General features: G+C 45.4%; 1 protein-coding gene across 1 annotated transcript in view; it reads right to left on the bottom strand.

Moving 5' to 3' along the window:
- DOCK5 (dedicator of cytokinesis 5) overlaps nt 1-19644 on the bottom strand; it is a 206434-nt gene extending 186790 nt beyond the window's left edge. Inside the window, exon 1 of the mRNA XM_036314683.1 lies at nt 19383-19644. Within this exon, the coding sequence (XP_036170576.1) occupies nt 19383-19425 (43 nt within the window). The 5' untranslated portion in view covers nt 19426-19644. The remainder of the gene's footprint in view (nt 1-19382) is intronic.
- Nucleotides 19645-21258: the final 1614 nt, after the last annotated feature.

Here is a 21258-nt window from a genome sequence, read left to right as displayed (position 1 = left end):
GTAAGAGAGGAGGAAAATCAGTGATTAAACTAAAGGAATTAAACTTTGATCTAGCAATGGCAGAATCATACTTCAAATCACACTCAAGCCCCTGTTAAAACCGATCTCCCTTTCATACACTTTGGGAAAGATGACTTGGAGCATTAGGGGAAACTCAGAACTGGAAACCAGACGAACCAGATCACAAGTTCAGTGTCGAGTGTGGAAAACTAGCGCTTCATGCTACCAATGACTTAACCAGCCTGAAGAGTATATAAAAGATGCCAAGTTAGCCCTCGCTGGTTTGGCTCAGTAGATAGAGCGTCGGCCTGTGGAATGAAGGGTCCCAGGTTCGATTCTGGCCAAGGGCACATGCCCAGATTGAGGGCTCGATCCCCAGTAGGGGTAATGCAGGAGACAGCCGATTAATGATTCTCTCTCATCATTGATGTTTCTATCTCTCACTCTCTCTCCCTTCCTCTCTAAAAATCAATAAAGAAATATATATAGCCAGGGCCGGTTTGGCTCAGTGGATAGAGCATCAGCCTGCGGACTCAAAGGTCCCAGGTTTGATTCCGGTCAAGGGCATGTACCTTGGTTGTGGGCACATCCCCAGTGGGAAGTGTGCAGGAGGTGGCTGATCGATGTTTCTCTCTCATCGATGTTTCTAACTCTCTATCTTTCTTCCTTCCTCTCTGTAAAAAATCAATAAAATATATTTTAAAAAAAGAAAAAAAAGAAATATATATATTTTTAAAAGATGCCAAGTTAGAAGGAATATAAGAGTCCTACTGGCATGTGAAGAAAAAGGCCATGAAAAAATGCGCGTCTCCACGAAGAAATAAGCGTCTTTGCCCCAAAGCTTTTTCTAGACAAAAACCTCCTGATAAGTCTTCGGGCAGAAAGTTCAATGGCATGTCCAACTTAGATCATGACATTTGGGAGTCAATGAATGTGGCCTTACTGGCAGTACTTAATTAACTTACATAACCTTTCAGAAACTGAAAATGCTTCACATTCTGAGTAGCAAATATTATCTCTATTTGACAGAAGTAAAAAACGAAGTGAAAGAGAGTTAGCCACTTGATTGTGTGTGTAACAGAGATGGAAATGCAAGCCCGGCTTCCTAATCCTGGTTTCAACACTCTCTGTTTGCTTTATTCCACCCACCAACTCTCCAAACCCTAAATGACCCAGAAGATAAAAAACAAGTGATCTTTATGAAATGAGTAATTCCTGAAGCTTAATCCAAGCCCATGGTGCTAAAAACCAATAAAAAAAGTATTCTCAGAACTAAGGCAGACAAAAGAACGTGGCAGGGTGGCTATTTCAGCAAGAAAGCAAGCCCTGTAATCTTCCAAAAGTATAAAACCTTGTCACTCAAATGCTAAAAATGCAAGAAATTAAAGACATATTACAGCAGAACACATTTAATTTTAGATATCATTTATACTTCCTCCATCTATCCTTTCTTGATAGGAGCTGTTTTAGAAAGACAGGACCTCAGAGGTGATACTACCTTTCCCTAGGGTTTAGAGCTGTTAGCTAAAACCCCCTCAACATGGAATTTCATCCCCTGGGATCTAAAAGGAATCAAACCAAAAGTAAAGATGGGAAATAAGAAAACAAATGAAAGCAAAAATCCACAAGTCCCTATGTCCTCCCTAACACACTCAGACCTGATCCTTAAAAATGTAGTCCTCTGACCCTCGTGCACTGCCAGTGGGAATGCAGACTGGTGCAGCCATTGTGGAGAACAGTAAGGAGTTTCCTCAAAAAACTACAAATGGAACTCCCATTTGACCCAGTGATCCCACTTCTAGGAATATATCCCAGGAAACCAGAAACACCAATCAGAAAGGATATATGCACCCCTATGGTCATAGCAGCACAATTTATAGTAGCTAAGATTTGGAAACAGCCTAAGTGCCCATCAGCTGTGGTACATCTACCCAATGGAATACTATGCTGCTGTAAAAAGGAAGGAACTCCTACCATCTGCAACAGCATGGATGGAGCTGGAGAGCATTATGCTAAGTGAAATAAGTCAGTTGGAGAAAGATAAATATCACATGATCTCACTCATTTGTGGAATATAATGAACAACATAATCTGATGAACAAAAACAGATCCAGAGACAGAGAAGCATCGATCAGACCATCCAACCTAAGAGGGAAGGCAGGGGAAGGTGGGGGGAAGGGGGAAAGATCAACCAGATCAGACCATCCAACCTAAGAGGGAAGGCAGGGGAAGGTGGGGGGAAGGGGGAAAGATCAACCAAAGGACTTGTATGCATACATATAAACATAACCAATGGACACAGACACTGGGGGGGGGGGGCATGAGCGAGGGGGGGGGGGCGGGGGGGGAGATAGGGGGATAAGGACACATATGTAATACCTTAATCATTAAAGAAAATAAATTTAAAAAATTTAGTCCTTTGGCCTGGCCAGCGTGGCTCAGTGGGTGATCATTGACCTATGAACCAGGAGGTCACGGTTGAATTCCCGGTCAGGGCACATGCCCGGGTTGTGGGCTCAATCCCCAGTAAGGGGCGAGCAGAGACAGCCAACCAATGATTCTCTCTCATCACTGATGTTTCTCCCTCTTCCTCCCTCTCTGAAATCAATAAGGGACTATTTTAAAAATTTAGTCCTTTGGGCAACAAATGAGGGACTCTGTTTTCCTGGTCTAAAACCTGTCCTCATGTCACTGAATTAAATCAGAATCAAAATGCCACCAAAGGAGAAAAGTGATGGGACTATGGGTTGCTTCATGAAGTGAGCCTTTTGCTTGTGAAATAAGTCATGTCAAAATCTGAGCTGAGCAAGGAGGCTCATATCTAATTCAGGATAAAAAACATACGAGATTCATAATTTCCAAGGCTCTTGGCTGAGATCAGAGCTTAAACATGAAAAGAATTCTTCTACAGACTCAAACCATTTCTGAATTTGTGAGCTCTGAGGCCTCCCTGAAGCTACCAAAAAATTTAAAAACAAGCTTGAGTAGCAATCCTCACACTGCCGAAAGTGAACCGGGTACCCACCTCTCCCAGGCGTAAAAGGTTCTTCTGAAAAACGATTCCAGAGTGTTCTATAGGCAGACGAGTCTTTAACTCAAGTGGGCATCAGTCTTCCCACTTGAAATAACTGACTTATTTCACTTAGGAAGGCTTACAGGCCCATGCAATAACCATCTACTATTCTGTCCTCAATGGAATCCTGTTTTCAGATTCTACGACACCCTGTGTGATAGGACCCGAAATGGCTGGCCTAGGACTACTGGTCACAATGTCCCTGAGTTTATGATTATCTTGTGGCACTCTATCGGGCCAAAGGGAAGGAACCAGCCTCTATGAAGCCCTGCCTACCTATGCTTTTTCTGTACATTACTTCTCTTACATACTCCTCACAACCACCCGGGGGCCACTGGAACCTTGCAGGTGCACAGCGAATGTGCCCTTCCTCAGAGCAGGAAGGTAAGTTACCCACATCAAGTGGGCATTCAAATTCCAGTTGCCCTGACTCAAGACATCCATGTGAATTAGCTGGTTAGGTGTGAATTTATTATTTATTATACCTGTTCGGATCCCAGACTATCCTGAGTCAGTGAGTGAGAGCCCCCCTAAACCATAGGACAGAGAACAGACGTCCCATCACCCAGAGACCCCTAGGAGTTCAAATATCTTCCAGGAAAATTCTTGCAAGACCGAGTCATTTCTGGCCAAAAAGGCTTTGAAATTGAAAATAGACCAGACTCTAGTCTGGACCTTTGAGGACAGGTTCAGGGTTAACGAATATTAACTACGTAAGAATCAACTCTGCTCTGCAAACAATGGTGCCTGATTGCCAGGCCCAGTGTACTGCCAGGCAGGCTCCCACCTCACAAACTTTCAGATAATGACTGTGGACAGCCCACAATACCAGGAAGTATACGAATCTTATTCATATCTTCTCACTTGGCTCAGAGCCCTCTATGACTTCACAAAGGCAGAGAGTAATAAAAGTTCGCAGACTTGGACTTCAAAATTCCTAGCCACAAGAAGCTGCTCTCCAACACTTAACTGCAGTACATGGCTTTGGCATCCACCCTGGCAATCCAATTTCAAGCATGGCTTGGCCACAGTACCCTGACTCCAGTCTGCAGGACTACAAATGGTAACCATGGTTCTGAAGTTAGCTTGTCATGTGGCACTAAGCAAACCACCATCTGTGTCTCAGTCTTCTTCAGTAACTCAGAAGGTGACCTATTTTTAAAAATGCGTATCTTATCAGAGATGCTATTGGACTATAGAAATAAATATATGTAAATAAATAAATATAAATGTCCTGTTTCATCACTGAAATAACTTTATTTTATGTAATGCAAGACCAAGTATTGTGTATGTGTCAGACTGTCCATTACTTTATCGAAATATGACAGTTACATCACACTTTAATGTCTTTAAACAGAAAGGACAAAGCCTGAGATGAATGGTTTATCCATAATAAAATAGCCATGTTGATCAGAAAAACAACCAACAAACTACAACTAATGAGACGTGATTCTATGAGTTTTAAACTTTAGGATTATACAGCGATAAGACTAGTATAAACATGAAAAATCCATTTTGCACTTAACTGAAGCAAAAGTTTGGATTTGGTTTCTGATTATAAACAAAGAGACAGAGAGTGTCATAAGTAATTAACTGAATGATAGAAAGCGAAGTGTATGAAATTACGATGGTCGTCAAGAATATGGGAATAGCCCTGGCTAGCTTTGCTCAGTGGTTAGAGCATCGGCCCTAGGACTGAAGGGTCTCAGGTTCGATTCCAGTCAAGGGCAATACCTTGGTTACAGGCTCGATCCCCAGCTCCTGTCAGGGCACGTGCAGTAGGCAACCAGTCAATGTGTCTCTCTCACATCAATGTTTCTCTCCCTGTCTCTCCCCTTCCCGTCCTCCCTCTCTCTCTAAAAATCAATGGAAAAAATAACCTCAGGTGAAGATTAACAAATATATATATGAACATATAAAGTTTGGTTTTTGCTAGAACACTCAAGAGTCAGCACAGACTCATACAACTTAACAAAAGAAGATAAACAATCCAATAAAAATATGGGCAAAGGACCTAAACAGATACTTTTTGAAAGAGAACATAAAGAAGGCCAAGAGATATATGAAAACATACTCAAAGTCACTAATCATCAGAGAGATGCAAATCAAAACGACAATGCGGTACCATCTCACACCTGTCAGAATAGCTATCGTCAACAAATCAACAAACGGCAAGTGCTGGAGAGGATGCAGAGAAAAAGGAACCCTCGTGCATTGCTGGTGGGAATGCAGACTGGTGCAGCCACTGTGGAAAACAGTATGGCATTGCCTCAAAAAATTAAAAATGGCCCCAGTAATCCCACTTCTAGGAATATATCCCAAGAAACCAGAAACACCAATCAGAAAGGATATATGCACCCCTATGTTCATAGCAGCATAATTTACCCTAGCTAAGATTTGGAAACAGCCTAAATGCGCATAAGCAGATGAGTGGATTAGAAAACTGTGGTACATCTACACAGTGGAATATTATGCTGCTATAAAAAAGGAACTCTTACCATTCACAACAGCATGGATGGACTTGGAGAGCATCATGCTAAGCAAAATAAGCCAGTTAGAGAAAGATAAATATCACATCACCTCACTCATTTGTGGAATATAATGAACAACATAAACTGATGAACAGAAGTAGAGCCAGAAGAAAAACAGGATATTTTAGAATATAATAGAATCCTGTCATTTGCAGAATTTTATTATTTCCTACAACTTTTGTGATATCAGACTATGTTAGTACAGTTTTGGTATTATTATAGTTAAAATACCTTTTTTCTTGAAATATTAATATTTATTGCATGTAATATTATTATATTTAAGATAGCTTTTCTTGAATAATTGGTGTTTAATGCATGTAACATATTTAAAATCATTTTTCTTGAAATAAAAAATAAATTTTAAAAAAAGTCAACATAGCTTGAGACACAGACTTACTTGCCAAACCCAGAGAAGACATCCTGTGTGGCTTGGGTCAAACCACCAAAATAGTCTTTCAGTAGCTGGATCTCTAAAGCTACTGCCTTTAAGTCTCAAACTGCATTAATAATAATTAATAATAATAGGACAGTTAGGTTTACTTTATTTGTTTGTTTAGATTCACACTGCACAAACTTTAAAAGATACAAAAATATTCATGCCCAGCCAGTGTGGCTCAATGAACCCATGAACCAAGGGGTCACTGGTTCAATTCCCAATCAGGGCACATGCTGATGTTGTGGGCTTGATCCCCTGTAGGTGCAGGAGGCAGCCAATTTATGTTTCTCTCTCATCAATATTTCCATCTCTATCCCTTTCCCTTCCTCTTGCTCTAGAAAAATCAATAGAAAGCACATTTTCTAAAAAAGGTACAGCCCTGGCTGGTTTGGCTCAGTGGATAGAGTGTTGGCCTATGGACTGAAGGGTCCCAAAGTCGATTTGGCTCAATCCCTAGTAGGGGCTGTGCAGGAGGCAGCCGATCAATGATTCTCACCATTGATGCTTCTATCTCTCTCCCTCTCCCTTCCTCTCTGAAATCAATAAAAAATATATTTAATAAATAAATAAAAAGGTACACAAATATTCAATAAAAAAACTCTCTACTTTATTTTTATTGTTGTCACTACTATAGAAGTTCCCCATTCTCCCCTCCTTCACACTTTGCCCATCTCCACCCAGCCTCCAGCCCCCTCCCTCTCGCTATCACCATACTGCTGTCTGTGTCCAAGGGCAAAACTCTCTTCTTCAGGCATCCAGTCAACCATTCCCCTCCAAGAAATAATTAATAAACAATTTAATGTCTCACTTTCAGAATGGTCTAGCACAAGTATCACACACTGTTCTCAGTCTTCTGTATTCAGTGCCTAGAACAGTGCCTGAATAGTGAGTGCCGCACATTCGTTTAATGAATGAAATTAATACTGTATACATACACTTTTTACATCATGCGTTTACTCAAGCATATCTTTGAAATAGCCCATATCAATGTATTTAAAGCTGCCTCATTCTTTTTCTCTCTGGAAATTTGAAGTTTAACATACATACAGAAAAGTGCATATACCACACATGCACATTTCACTGAGTTTTCACAAACCGGATGTACCCACCCAACCATTACCCAGATCAAGAAACAGAAGGAACATTACTAACAACCTAAACGCAAATGCACCAGCACACCTTCTACCTCTTACCCTGCAGGCATCTATCCACTACCCTCCCTTTGTGAGATTTATCCATACCTTTGTGTGCACATGAAAGTCATTCACTCTCACTGCCCTACAGGATCTCACTGTGTGAGGATACCACAATGTATACATCCATTCAACTGGTGATGGGCATGTGTGTTGTTTCCAATTGGGGGCTATGCCGAAAAGTGTACTATGAACATTTTGCACACGTCTTTTTGTGAAAACATATTTTCATTTCTCTGAGTGGAACCGCTAGGTCACAGGGTAGGTGTATGTCTAACTTTACTAGGAACTGCCAATTTCCACTCCCACCAGGGCATAAGATGTCCTATTGCTACACATCCTCGCCAACACTTGGTATTTATTTTCTTTTTTTAAATTACTACAGCCCTTCCAGTAGAGTTGTCAGGTCTTGTGTTTGCATCTCCCTAATGACAAATGTAGATCACCCTTCCATACGTTTATCACATACTTGGATATCATTTATTTTGAAGTGTCTATTCAAATCTTTGCCCATTTTTCTATTGGGTTATTGATTTCTCTTATTGATTTGTATGCAATTCTTTACATATTCACAATATGATGTATTGGAAATGTCGTTACATTCTCTCTAATCACTTAAGGGTATCTTTTGGTGAAAAGGAGTTTTTATTTGTAGTATGACTTCCCCCTCTCTCGATAGATAGATAGATAGATAGATAGATAGATAGACAGATAGATAGATAGATAGTGTTTTTGTGCCCTGTTAAGAGATCTCTGCCTACTGCATGGTCAAGGGGATATTTTCTTGCGCTTTCTTTTTTAAGCTTTTTTTTTCTTCTTTTAAGCTTTCACCTGTTTACCTTTCACACATTGGAATTGATTTTTTTAATCCTCACACAAGGATATGCTTTTACTGATTTTAAGGAAGGGAAGGGAGAGAAAGAAACATAGATGGGTTACATTCCTTATGAGCCCTGACCTGGAATTGAACCCGCAACCCAGGTATGTGCCCTGATTGGGAATCAAACCCACAACCTTTTGGTGCACAGGATGACGCTCCAAGCAACTGAGCCACCCAGCCATGGCTGGAATCCGACTTTTTTTTTTAATGACATAGGTAAATAGGGGTCCAATATATTTTTCTTTAAAAAATTTTTTTTGTATTGCTTTGAGAGAGAGAAGGGAGAGGGAAGGAGAGAGAAAGAAACACATGTGAGAGAGAAACATCGATCAGTTGCCTTCCATAGGTGCCCCTGATGACCTAGGCATGAACCCACACCCAGTTATGTACCCAGAATGGCTCAAAACCTTTCAGTGCATAGGACGACATTCAACCAAGCCACTCCAGCCAGGTGACATTTTTCAAAACAGATAACCAAGTGACCAAGCACCATTTTTTGAAGAGATCGTCCTCTAATCACAGTATGTCAGTGCCATCTTTGTCAGACACTTTGTCTATCCTGAACCTGATTCTTTTTAATGGCCATATAGTACTCCATTGTATGCATGTGCCATATATTACTAAACTCATTTCCAACTGATTGATATTTAAGTTGTTTTCATGACTTTGCCATAAATAACCATATGTCCTTCCCCATATATGTTAGCATATCTGTAGGACAAACTCCTAAAAATGGAGTTGCCAAGTCAAAGGGTACAAGCATTTTAAATTTTAATCAATAGCCCTAATCGGTTTGGCTCAGTGGATAGAGCGTCGGCCTGCAGACTAAAGAGTCCCTGGTTCAATTCCGGTCAAGGGCATGTACCTTGGTTGTGGGCACATCCCCAGTAAGGGGTGTACAGGAGGCAGCTGATCGATGTTTCTCTCTCATCAATGTTTCTAACTTCTCTATCCCTCTCCCTTCCTCTCTGTAAAAAATCAATAAAATATATTTTAAAAAAATTTTAATCAATAACTGATAGAAGCTGTACCAATTTTAATTGAATTTTTGAAACCATAACAAACTACACACACAGCACACTAAAGTTCCTAACATTTCTGAGCCTTAGACTCCCTTTTCTAAAACCATAAATGTATAACTATGCTTCTAGTGCCCACTGATTGACAAGAGATACAAAACCATGTAAGTCCATGGAATCTGTGCCGCAGAACCCTGCGAGATGGAAACGCAAAGAGCCACGCTGTCACGATTTGGGGGGGCAGACCTTCTCTGCCTGACACAGAAGAGCCAGGCACCTGCTATTCGCTCCTGTCTGAAGGAAGCTGGCAGCCAGCGGGAGCATGGGAGACCAGGTAGAGGCACGGTCCCTGTTTCAGGAGGGGCCTGCCCAGGAGAGCGACAGTGGCTATCCCAGCAGATGCGTCCCCGGGACTAAGCCATCGGTGCCAGGGAGAAGAGCGCAGGAGTTGAAGCTGCCTTGGGGACAAGAAGCCTTACTCAAGCTTCTAGGTCAAGTCTTCAGAACATGGCATCACCATTTTGCTCAAGACACAGGTCTAAAAATAAACCCCCGTCCCCTCCCTTCTCGGTCAGTATGACAACACTTGATGATCAATGCATGACCCTCCCATCCCTCAGCCCTCAGCACTTGGTACAGCACAGGGACATTCGTTCTCAAGCACGCCTGTGATATCTGCTTGGTAACTCTGCAGCCGGCGCCACGTCAGTGCCCAGCGACCGCTGGGCCCGCGGCAGGCCTGAAACCGGGTCACCACCATGGACCTGCAGCGTGACTTCCACTTTGCAGGCTCCAACCTCCAACACAAACTTCCTTTCCGGAACTCTTATAAAGGGGAAGATGAACAGCAAAGGAAACCATCAACAAAATGAAAAGGCAGCCTACCAGAAGGAAGGAGATATTTATAAATCACATATCTGATAAGGGGTCAATATCCAAAATACGTAAAGAACTCATACAATTCAATGGCAAAAAAAACAATCCAATAAAAGACATGGGCAGATGATCTAAAGACATTTTCCCAGAGAGGACATACTGATGGCCAATTGGTACATGAAAGATGCTCACCACCACAAATTATCAGGGAAATGCAACTCAAAACTGAGGCAGGACAGTAAGAAGCTAGAAAAATTCCTTGGCAAGTAGAATGGGGAAACTGAGACAGTTAGCTGAACAAACAGGCCAAGCAATTCACAGCAGATACAGAAGATCACCAGGGTTAAAAGCCCTGCATGCCTAGCAAGGGGCAAAACTAGCCCCCAGACCTCCCCCTGCAGGATGGCATTTCCTCCCCTAACATATCCCTGGTCATACGGTTTGGACCCCCTGACCTTTCCTCCACAGAGATAGCATCTAGGCCTCAGTTGTATGTCAGCTCCAGGGGAAGAAAAGCAGCCAAACCAAGGGGGTGACACCTGGACCAGCTGCAATGACTAAGGACTCCCTGCCCTGACACTGACCAATCAGTGAGGGCCATGACCCGGAAGGAGCTCACCTAGAAAACTGGTATTCTACTGAGATCCTCCCCCTAAGCTCCCAGCCTCTAAAAACCCTCAAAACAAAAGTGCCAGGCACACGCTCCCTCCCTGGCTCTGAGCCTTTCCCTTCCCCTTCTTCCCAGACAGGCAAGCATCTCCTAAATAGGTCCCCAGGAAACTTGCAACCAGAGCAGCAATGAGTGTGGCAGCTCCTCCCAGGCTCACCCCCTGAACCTGTCCCCAAGGCCCCCTTTTCTCTGACTTTGCAGGGAGCTGACAGCAGCCCCACCTCAGCTCATCTCTTTCCCATAACCTTCCGAGGGAGCCAAAGCAGCCCTATCTAGTCCCTCTCCTCTTGCTTCTCTGTCCTAGGCCCGCCCTTGTTTCTCTGTCCCCAGCGTTAATAAACATACTCTAAAAGTCACCTGGACTCGTGTTATGAAATCTTTCCTGCACATCAAGAACCCACACACTACAGGCCGCCTGAGGAAGACTGGCTCCTGGCCCTGGGCCCGTCCCCTTTCCGGTGACAAAACCACAATGACATATCACACCTACAAGAATGGCTATCATCAAAAAGACAAGATAACAATGTGGTGAGGAAGTAGAGAAAAGGGAACCCTTGTGCACTGCTGATGGGAATGCAGACTGGTGCAGCCACTACTTAAAACAGCATAGAGGTTCCTCAAAAATTAAAAACTGAACTACATAGATCCAGCAATCTCACTTTTGGGTATCTATCCAAACTCACAGCTATAGAACACAGATTGTAAATGCCTAAAGCAGCGGGTGGGGGGAGGGAGGTGTTAGGCAAAACGGGTGAAGACAGTTAAAAGGCACAAATTTCCAATTACAAAATAAATAAGTCCTGGGATGTTTGTTGTTTTTTTTTTACAAACCCTGGCGTCGAGGGCTGACTTTCAATAGATCCCAGCGAGGGAGCTGCTCTGCTGGCCTCCGGGACCTCAGAATGGTGCAGAGAGCCCTTCCTCCTGGCAAACGGGGTGTGGCTGGAAAGGGTGCCGCCCTGCCCTTCACACAACGCACGTTTGTGGGGAACCTAGACCATCCGTAGACGACCTGCTTCTGCTCACAGAAAAGGAACAGCGTGTCCCGCAGGTGCAGGTAACAGACTAGACCGCAGGAGGCCTTCTCACTCACCTCCCGTGAGTCAGCAAAGGGCTATTTTCAAAGAATTCCTCTCCGCTGCAATTCCCTCCCCCTGAGTTGTTTTAAAAGACAAAGAAGGAACACCCAGTAGTCTCACTGAGGGCATCTTAGGGGTCCAACTACTTCCTCTGATATCACAGTTCCACAGTTTAATGAGGTGTGAAAATGTAAGAGAAAATGACACGGACCGGAAAGGTGGGTCCAGGAATATAAAGTCATTTGAACAACAGCAGCTTTGCGATGACACAGAGCTTTGTGTCAAAGACAAAGACCATTTCTGTCTCTTGCTCTGGAACAGGCTGCCAGCAGTTCTGACAACCCTGACTACAGCCCAGGCTGTGAGAGGACATGGCCTGAACATCACTTGGAAACATAAAATTAACACAGCCATCCTCTGCTTTTCCTTCCTCGCCCAAATCCCCGCCTCAAAATCACTTCTCACCCCAATCTCAAAAGCACATTTTTAGTTCAAAAATAAAACCCTGAGTTATGCTGGAGACTACTTATAAACCAATGTCAAAGGACTCCCAATGTCCACAGAGAGTAGACTTATCATGGGTGATTGTAACCTATTTCCTCAGTGAGAAAACGAAATGTCCCTTCACTTAGAGAAGAACAAAGTACGTGAGCTTGGTCAAGTTCCTGGCCACAGATAGGGTCAGATTCTATCACAGCTCATTCCAAAGAACGGAAAGAGGAGTTGTAACAGAATTTGACCAATATTCCTTTTTAAATTCTTTTGACGGTACTAAAATATTACATATGTTTAGAGTTATAATTATAATGCTATTATACTTAATAACATTGCTGGATATAAACTAGCAGTTGAAAAACTGTTGCTTTATGTAAAAATGCATTGCAATGAGATCTGATTCTTTACTCCCAGGCCCTATGGATCAGTCTCTTAAAATTTAGATGAGGACAAACCACAGTTAATTTAGGTTTCAGCTAACAGGATGGCAGGTTGACCACCACAAGCCTTCTGGAAATCCAGGCAAACTAAAGTTGGAGTAGCTACCAGCTTTGTTTCAGAGCCCCTCGCCAGTCCTCTGAACTGCTTTTCCTTCTCCACATTCCTTGTGATCGTTTACCCTGCACTGCCCCGTGTATGGTACATGTGCTTACTGTACGGCATCACAACTCCTTATTGGTCCTGGGGAGTAACAATGACTTGAAATGCCTTGTTTCTTTCGTTAGACTGCATCTTCTTTCCCTGCCACTCATGTGCTCAACCCAGCATTAATCCAATGACTCAGGCCTCCTACACCCTGTTCACCACCGCGGCCAAGCTTTTATCTTTCCACCGAGCCAATCCTACAAGGCATCTTCCTCCATGAAACCTCCACAGACAATGAAAACAAGCAAAAGCAAATCCCCATTGTTCCCTTCCTATGTGATAACGCAACATTTAGTTCAATGCTCACATAATCCTTTGTGTAAACAACTCACCGAATCTGTTTTATCTATTACTTCAGTGTTTCTCTCCCCTACTGCTGATGGCACCTCATTAGAAGCATGCCTCGAGCAGTGTATGCACCGTGTGGGGGAAATTCCCTCTTACACTAGACCAGTGGTCGGCAAACTGCGGCTCGCGAGCCACATGCGGCTCTTTGGCCCCTTGAGTGTGGCTCTTCCTAAGCCTTAGGAGTACCCTAATCAAGTTAATAACAATGTACCTACCTATACAGTTTAAGTTTAAAAAATTTGGCTCTCAAAGGAAATTTCAATTGTACTGTTGATATTTGGCTCTGTTGACTAATGAGTTTGCCGACCACTGCCCTAGACATTACGAATTAAGGTAGGTATGGCCCTCCTTTTTGTGGTAAGAATGTGATGTTTTCTTTTTCAATAATTGTTCTAAGTAGAAAAGAATGAAAAAGGCAGGCAACATAAAGAAAATACTAAGTAGAGTACAGAAGTGGGTATGATAGTAGTCACGAAACTGCCACACAAGGGCACCTGGACAGGCAGAGATCAAGGTAAACAACTAAAGTTTGGGAAACACTTTATGGTGAAGCGTTTGGCTTAGGAGTGAGATTTTATATGGCTATGGACATGGCTGTGGGTGAGAAATGAACCTCAGTTTTTTTTAATCTAGAAAATGGGATAATATGTGAGAATTACAGCATTATCTCAATGATTTAATGAAATAATATGTAAAACAGCAACACTGAAACTTTTTGGTCTCAGAACTCCTTTCCACTCTTAAAAGTTATTGAGAAACCAAAAGAGCTTTTGTTTATGTGGGTTATATCTATAATTATTTACCATATTAAAATTTCAAGTGAGACATTTAAAAAGTACTTATTTGTTAATTATGGTGTCAGATTTATCAGGGTGATCACTTCATCAGGTATATAAATACCTAATCACTACAATACTGTATAGCAATTGTAGTTTTAAAATGCATTTTTTTAAAAACCAATTTTCCAAACAAAACACATAGAGGAGTAGCATTGTTTTACATACTTGTAAATCTCTTTAATGTCTGGTTTCACAAAGGCTGCTGGATTCTCATATCTGCTTCTACATTCAATCTGTTGCAAAACCACACTCCACATAGCTTCTGGGAAACTACGCTCACGAAAGAACAGAGTGAAAGCAGGTCCATAACATCTTAGTATTATTGCCAAAAAAGTTTTAATCTCATGGACCCCTGAAAGTGTCCCATGTATGCAGAACAGTGCCTGTCAGTAGATAAATTCTTAATAAATGTTAATTCTCTATTCCTTCATTCTTAGCCTCAATGTTGTTAGAACATGAATACACTAGGGCAAGGATTCAATTCATTACAATTGTATAATATTGAGCACAGTGTTTCTTGTAGACAGATGATCAACAAGTGTTACTGTTGTTGGTTATTCTGGTTCTATAACTAATTAGCTGTATGATCTTCGGCCAAGGATTCTTAATCTGTGCTCAAATTCAGAGGATCATGGACTTGAAAAGGAAAAAAAGGACAGTTCTATTTTCTGACACTCAGCATATACTTCAATTCCGACTATAGGCAATAAAACCAGTTACAACAGCAGTACCAGTAGATCACAGGTATTTTCATATCATATTGTAGTTATTGCAGGTATCTTAAAAAATCATTTATGCCCATCACTAATTCAAAAGTATAGTAGTTATTAGACTTACCACTAGATCTTGTTTTTTAATTAATAGAGAGCATATATATTATTACACCATCATACATTTTGAAAATATCTTGACAACTGTATTTCAATACAATTTGATTCATTTTATAAAATCATTTTATTGACTTTAGAGAGGGAGAGGGAGTCAGACAGAAACATCAATGATGAGAGAGAATCGTTGATTGGATTGAGCCTGCTCCCTGGGCATGTGCCCTGATCAGAAAACGAACCATGATCTCTTGGTTCATAGGTTGACACTCAACCATTGAGCAACACTGGCCAGGCACTAATGTGAATATTTATCACTAAAATCTAAATAAAAGTGTTTATAGCCTCATAGCCTCAAACAGAACACACTAAAAAAAAGAAACAGAGAAAGAGTAACAAAAAAGAAAATAAGAAAAAGGAAGGAAGAAAGAAAAGAGTTGTCCCTGGCTGTGGGGATGAGCACTTTTTCCTAAGCTCTCAGGTACTGAGCCCTTCATACCTGGGCATTAATGGACCAGATGTTTAAAGAAGCAGGCCCACTGGTTCTCTCACTTGATAAGATAGCACACATCTATATATATAAAAGCCTAAGCGACCATTACAACGGAACCACCAGAACAACTGGAACGACAGAAACAAACTGGAACGACCAGTCGCTATGACATGCACTGACCACCAGGGGGCAGACACTCAACGCAGGAGCTGCCCCCAGCCCACAGGCCCCGATTGCCAATGGGGCCTGCCGGCCAACCTCCTGGTCCCTCCCATGGCCAGCAGGTCCCGATCACCCGATTGGGGCTGGGCCCTGGGCTGGGACGGAGAATCGGAGGTGGGTGGTGGTGGACAATCGGAGGTGGGTGGTGGTGGACGTGGGCAGCGAGGGAAAGGGGGGGGGGGAGGCAGGGGAGGCGGGGAACTGCGCAGTGGCAGAGTGCGGGTGACAAGGGAAGGAGGAGGCAGGGAACCTGATCGGCCCTGATTGCCAGCCAGGCCTAGGGACCCATGCACGAATTTCGTGCACTGGGCCTCGTCTAGGAGGTATAATAATCCCACCTAATGCTAAAGATTGAGACAACATTGCTATGTTTAAGAGCTAAGAGAGCCCAGGCAGATTGCATTTCAGTCCCTGTAGAAAAATCTAGGCTATGTCAGGGACAGCCAACGGTGGCACCAAGATAACGTAAGACAGCAGAGACTGCTGGCTCCACTGCCCACAATTCAAAGTGAGATCAAAGTGCTACCCTACACAGAGCAGCTCTGAGGCTTCAAAATGACCAAACATGGTTTCCTTCACCTGGAAATGAAATCTGTTTAGCAGACACTCAGAATTGAAAACAATCCCCCCAAAAGTCCCACAAGCCATTTTTTTCACCAATTACATGTAAATAGAGTCCGCCTATTCTATGCTTCCTTGTTTCTCAGCAAGGCTCTTAGTTTGTCGTCTGTATAACAAAACAAAACAAAACTTATATTAGAGTGAACGAGATGCTAAAACCTAGTGGAGGAAAAACTGCATTAAATCATCACAGAAGTTAAGCTAGTGCTTTAGGACATCATCCCCACACCAAGGACAAGCAGTTACTAGTAAATGCTCGCTCTATGCCTGGTCTACCTCTCGAATGACAGGAATAGAAAACCATAACCTGCCCAGCTGGCACGGCTCAGAGGTTGAGTGTCAACCTATGAACCAGGAGGTCAAGGTTTGATTCCTGGTCAGGTTGCATGGTAGGGTTGTGGGATTAATTCCCAGTAGGGAGCATGCAGGAGGCAGCCAATCAATGATTCTCTCTCATCATTGATGCTTCTATCTCTCCCTCTTCCTCTCTGAAATCAATAAAAAATATACATTTAAAAAAAATAAAAATAAAACCATAACCTTCTGGTTCATTAAACCCAAGGACAGCAGGATATGTAATGAAATAAGGGATGGCATGTTGTAGGAATTGTGAGAAAGAAGTATGAAGGTTTGAGGTCTGAAGGTGGGAATGGATCTGAGCCCCGAGGAAAAGTCTGGATTGTGGGATGCAGAAGGCAGGAGGGCACTCTGGACAGGGGGCAAGCACAAGGGAGCAAAGTCATAAGAGGGACACTCCCTGGCGTATTGCACAAGGGCTAGGAGGGCAGTGGAGGGTTAATGAAAGAAGCCAGGGGAGATAAGGTTGGTGAAGATACACTGAACTGGATTATGGGAACCTTGATAGTTGGGCTCAGTTTAGACTTTACCCTGTAGGCCAAGGAGGCTTCCAAGCACCGAGGTGATATGAACAACAATGTGCTTTCGGAATAAACAATAGAGATTTATTCTCAGATTATCTGTCCTAACAGTGGGTCCTTTTGTCAATGGATTCATCAGAATCTATTGTGGCCAGTGAAATGAGTGTCTCAAATTCTATCCTACCCTGGGGCAACTTTGCTACGACCTATGCCCTGGAAATGCAATTCCCAAATACTTTTTAAAAAAATGTATTTTTATTGATTTCGGAGAGGGAGAGGGAGAGAGAGAGAGAGAAACAATGAGAGAGAATCACTGATCAGCTGCCTCCTGCACGCCCCCTCCTAGGGACTGAGCCCGCAACCTGGCAGGTGCCCTTAATGGGAATCAAACCTGGGACCCCTCAGTCTGCATGCCAACGCTCTATCCACTGAGACAAACCAGTTAGGGCCCAAATACTTTTCTTGAATGATGACAAATAAGATAACCTGAGTCCAGGGCAGGGGAAAAAAGAGAACATACCATACTGCTCCTATGACTATCTCAAGAAAAAACACATTTTGGAGCTATGATTGCATTAACTACACCAAAGTCCTAGTAGTTTTGGAAACAGCTTTTATCCTGTTAAACAAAGTTCGAATTGATAACCTTTTTTGTAAGTACTAAGTAACAATTAGGCACTGCTCAATATGCTTTAAACAATCCCATCTATTATATAGCATTTTACCTCTATTACCACTGGCTACTTATTGTCACGGGAGGATGAGTCCCTGTCTGAAGCCTCCAGACCAAGTCATGGCCACGTGGTTCGTTAGGGGCAGGAGAAACAAGCCTAGCTATTTGAGATGTAGCCATGGGAGAGGGCAAGGATTCTAAAAGAAATTTAAAGGTAAAAAAGGTTTGAAATAGGTCAACACAATGAATAATATATATAAGGAGAGGCTCTGTTTGGTTGATTAACTCACGCAGGGCTACAGAATCTAGAAGAACCCAGAGATGTTAGAGTTATCTCTGAAAGTGACGTTGCCATCAGAAAGTTCAGGGACCTCTCCCTAGTAAGGAGTGAGGTGAGGAAAAATGGGGCAGGAAAGGGAGTAAAATAAGAGATTAGATTACGAATAGGCCCAATGAATGAACCTGAGAAGAAGTGATACCATTCTCAACGCACACATCTGTTTACACCAGGGAATCCCTCGGAAACCTAACTGCCACCATAATCCCCCTCGAATGGCAGTCTTCCCACAAGACCTGCGGAGGACCACGGCGTTCACCTGGATCAAAACCCCGCACTGGCGATCAGTTTGGGCTCCCGACCAGCACAGCAGCGACCCCTCCGCTGGTCAGGGGACCCTCCCGCGCCGCTGCTGCGGATGCCAGGTGCCTGGCACGTTTCCTGAATAAAAGGTCCTCTGAGCCGGGCCGGGTAGTCAGCTGGTTAGAGCGCTGGCCCAAGCACCAAGGTTGCGGGCTCCATCCCCGGTCAGGCCCATGCAAGAGTCAACCAATGAAAGCACCAACAAAGTGACTGTTCCTCTCCCCCCTTCCTCTCTTTCCTAAACCAACCCATAAAATTTTAAAAAGTAAAATGTCCTCGGCTGAGCCCGCGACGAAATTGGAGATTCCGAAAGTAGTCTGACCCGCTCCTCACACCCCTTAGGAGGTGAGCCCAGGGTCCCCACGCCCATTCCCAGGCCAGCCGCGCTTCCTGCCGCTCCCGCCGCACCCACACCGGCTGACTCCCCGGTCACTTCACGGCTGCAACCGGCACCCAGGCCCGGAGGACGGGGAGGGGGCTTCCTACCCCCAACTCCTCGCCTGGGCGCTTCGGAGAGAGCCCAAGAGGGAGGCAGACACCGGGACCGCGAGCAGCACAGCTCCGCCGAGCTGGGCGGTTGCAACTCCTGAAGGGAACGGCTCTGAGGGGAGGAGCGGGGGTCCCCCGAGTCACCGGGGCGCCCTCGCCTCTAGCGTCGCCCCTCAGCCAAGCGCTGGAGCTTTGGGTTCGGAAGCAACTCGACCCGTCCCGGCCCCAAATGCCAAATGCACTTTTAGCCACTAACTTCCCCCGCGGGGCCCGGAGGGCTCTGCTCCCCGCCCGCCCCACAGCTGCCGCGGGAGGGGAGCCGCCTGCGCGCGGGGCGGCGGGAGCCGGACCCGGACCCGGACCCGGACCCGGACCCGGACCCGTCCCGGCAGCGCGCACCCAGCGCCCGCGTCCGCCGCCCAACTTCGCGCCGCACTCAGTGAGTCGGGAGCACTCACCGACCCCGTACTTCTGCCGCTTGGTCGGGATCCAGCGGGCCATGGCGGCGACCTCGCCCGCGGCGGCCGCCACAGCAGCTACCACTCCCGGGGCGCCGGCCGCCGCGCCCCCGCGCTCCTGCGCGCCGCGGGCCCCTCCGCCATGTTCCGGGACTCCGCCTGCCCCGCGGCCTCGCGCTGCGCTGCCGGCGCCGCCCGCGCTCGCTCTGCTCCGCCGGCCACGGTCACCTGCTGGGCCGGCGGCCGCGCCTCCCCGCGCGCCCTCCCGGCGCCGCCCCGGCCCCTCCCGCCGCCGCGCCCTCCGCCCGCCCCCGCGCCGACCGGCCGCTGCGGCTCCGGCTGCGCCCGGCGCGCTTCCCTCGGCAGCTCCAGGGCAGGCTGGCGTCGGTTTTGCCCGCTGGTGGTTTGCTTTCCCCCCCGCCTTCTCCACCGGGATTCACCCCCCGAGGCTGGATCCGTGGGCGGGCTCCCCGGCGCGGGCGTCGGGAGGGCTGCGCTGGGGGCGCTGGGCACCCCGGGCCGGGCGGCGGGCGAGGATTGCTGGGTGCCCTCCCCGCGCGCGCTGGAGCCCGGCGACCCTGGACGGCACTCGTGCGCGCTGCTTCGCCCCCGGGACCCCCACCCACCCGGTGCCGGCTCCCGGCCGCGCTGCAGAAACGGTTGCGAATGAATGAGCAGCGAGGCTGCGTCCTCCAGGACTTGAGCTGACACCAGGGAGCCGGAAGCCGGACTCCGGACAGAACCAGCTCCCGCGGCCCCGGTTAGAGCCTCAAAGCCGGACCGGTCTTCTGGGAAACGGAGAACCTAGGCGGATGGTTTCCTAGGTGGGAACGTTATTTAGAGAGCCCGAACTCGGAAACCCCGCACCCCCAACACCGGGACGCCTCCCGCTGGGAAACTCAGACCCTCGTGCTCAAGAGAACAGTCCCGCCAAGATCTCCCCTTTCCCACGGGCCAGGGGCCGGAGACCCATCCCGCGGAGGAGGGGGCCGCGCACAGCCAGGTCTCCCCGCGCACTCCCTGCACGGTTTGGTGACAAAGAGCCAGACCCTCGGGGACTGCCCTTTTGAACCGCCTCGGGTTGGCGCCTCTGAAACACTTCCTCCGGGAGAGACCTCCAGAATGAAGATTGGGTGGGGGTGGGGGAGACGGTTGCTACCTCACCCATAGAAGTAAAAATCCGAGTAAACGACCCGCTGATTACGTTCACCGTTTGAGAAAATGCCCCCTTGGGAGGAATTTTGTCCCTGCAGTCGGTGATGGCTTTCTTGCCTATTTGGAAAATGAAGAGAAAGGAAGATAAACATGTAGTAAAATAGAGTAAACTTGATTGAAGAATTCGTGCATTCAACTGGTAACTTGTTGCGAAGTCAGATCTGATTTTTTTTTTTTTTAAAGTCCCGATCATGGTGCCTTGTGGGTAACTCCTCGGCTCACTTATTCATCCACAAACAGGTTTTAATTCACAAAGATTTTCTAAGTTACGAAATCTCATTTTACTAGTAGACTTAACATCCAAAAGGAATTCCATCATCTCCCCTAAATGATTTCTCTTTCGTAGTAATCACGATTAACCTAATTCCCCACATTGGGTAATTTCTTCTTTCCACAAATAGTTATGAAGTACCTATTAAATGTCAAGCAGTGCCCTAACCAGTTTGGCTCAGTGGATAGAGTGTCGGCCTGCGGACTCAAGGGTCCCAGGTTTGATTCCGGTCAAGGCACATACCCAGTGGGGAGTGTGCAGGAGGATATTTTTTTAAATGTCAAGCAGTGAATAAATTAAAATCCCTACCCTCATTGAGCTACAGTCTAGAAGAGGTAAGATAATCCTATATAGTAAAGAGCTAATATGCAAATAGTCATCTCGCCCTGG

The sequence above is a fragment of the Myotis myotis genome, unplaced genomic scaffold, assembly GCF_014108235.1.
Source record: "Myotis myotis isolate mMyoMyo1 unplaced genomic scaffold, mMyoMyo1.p scaffold_m19_p_6, whole genome shotgun sequence".
NCBI classification, from domain to species: domain Eukaryota; kingdom Metazoa; phylum Chordata; class Mammalia; order Chiroptera; family Vespertilionidae; genus Myotis; species Myotis myotis.
The sequence above is the reverse complement of the archived record's forward strand: the minus strand, read 5'-3'. Positions and strand labels throughout refer to the sequence as shown.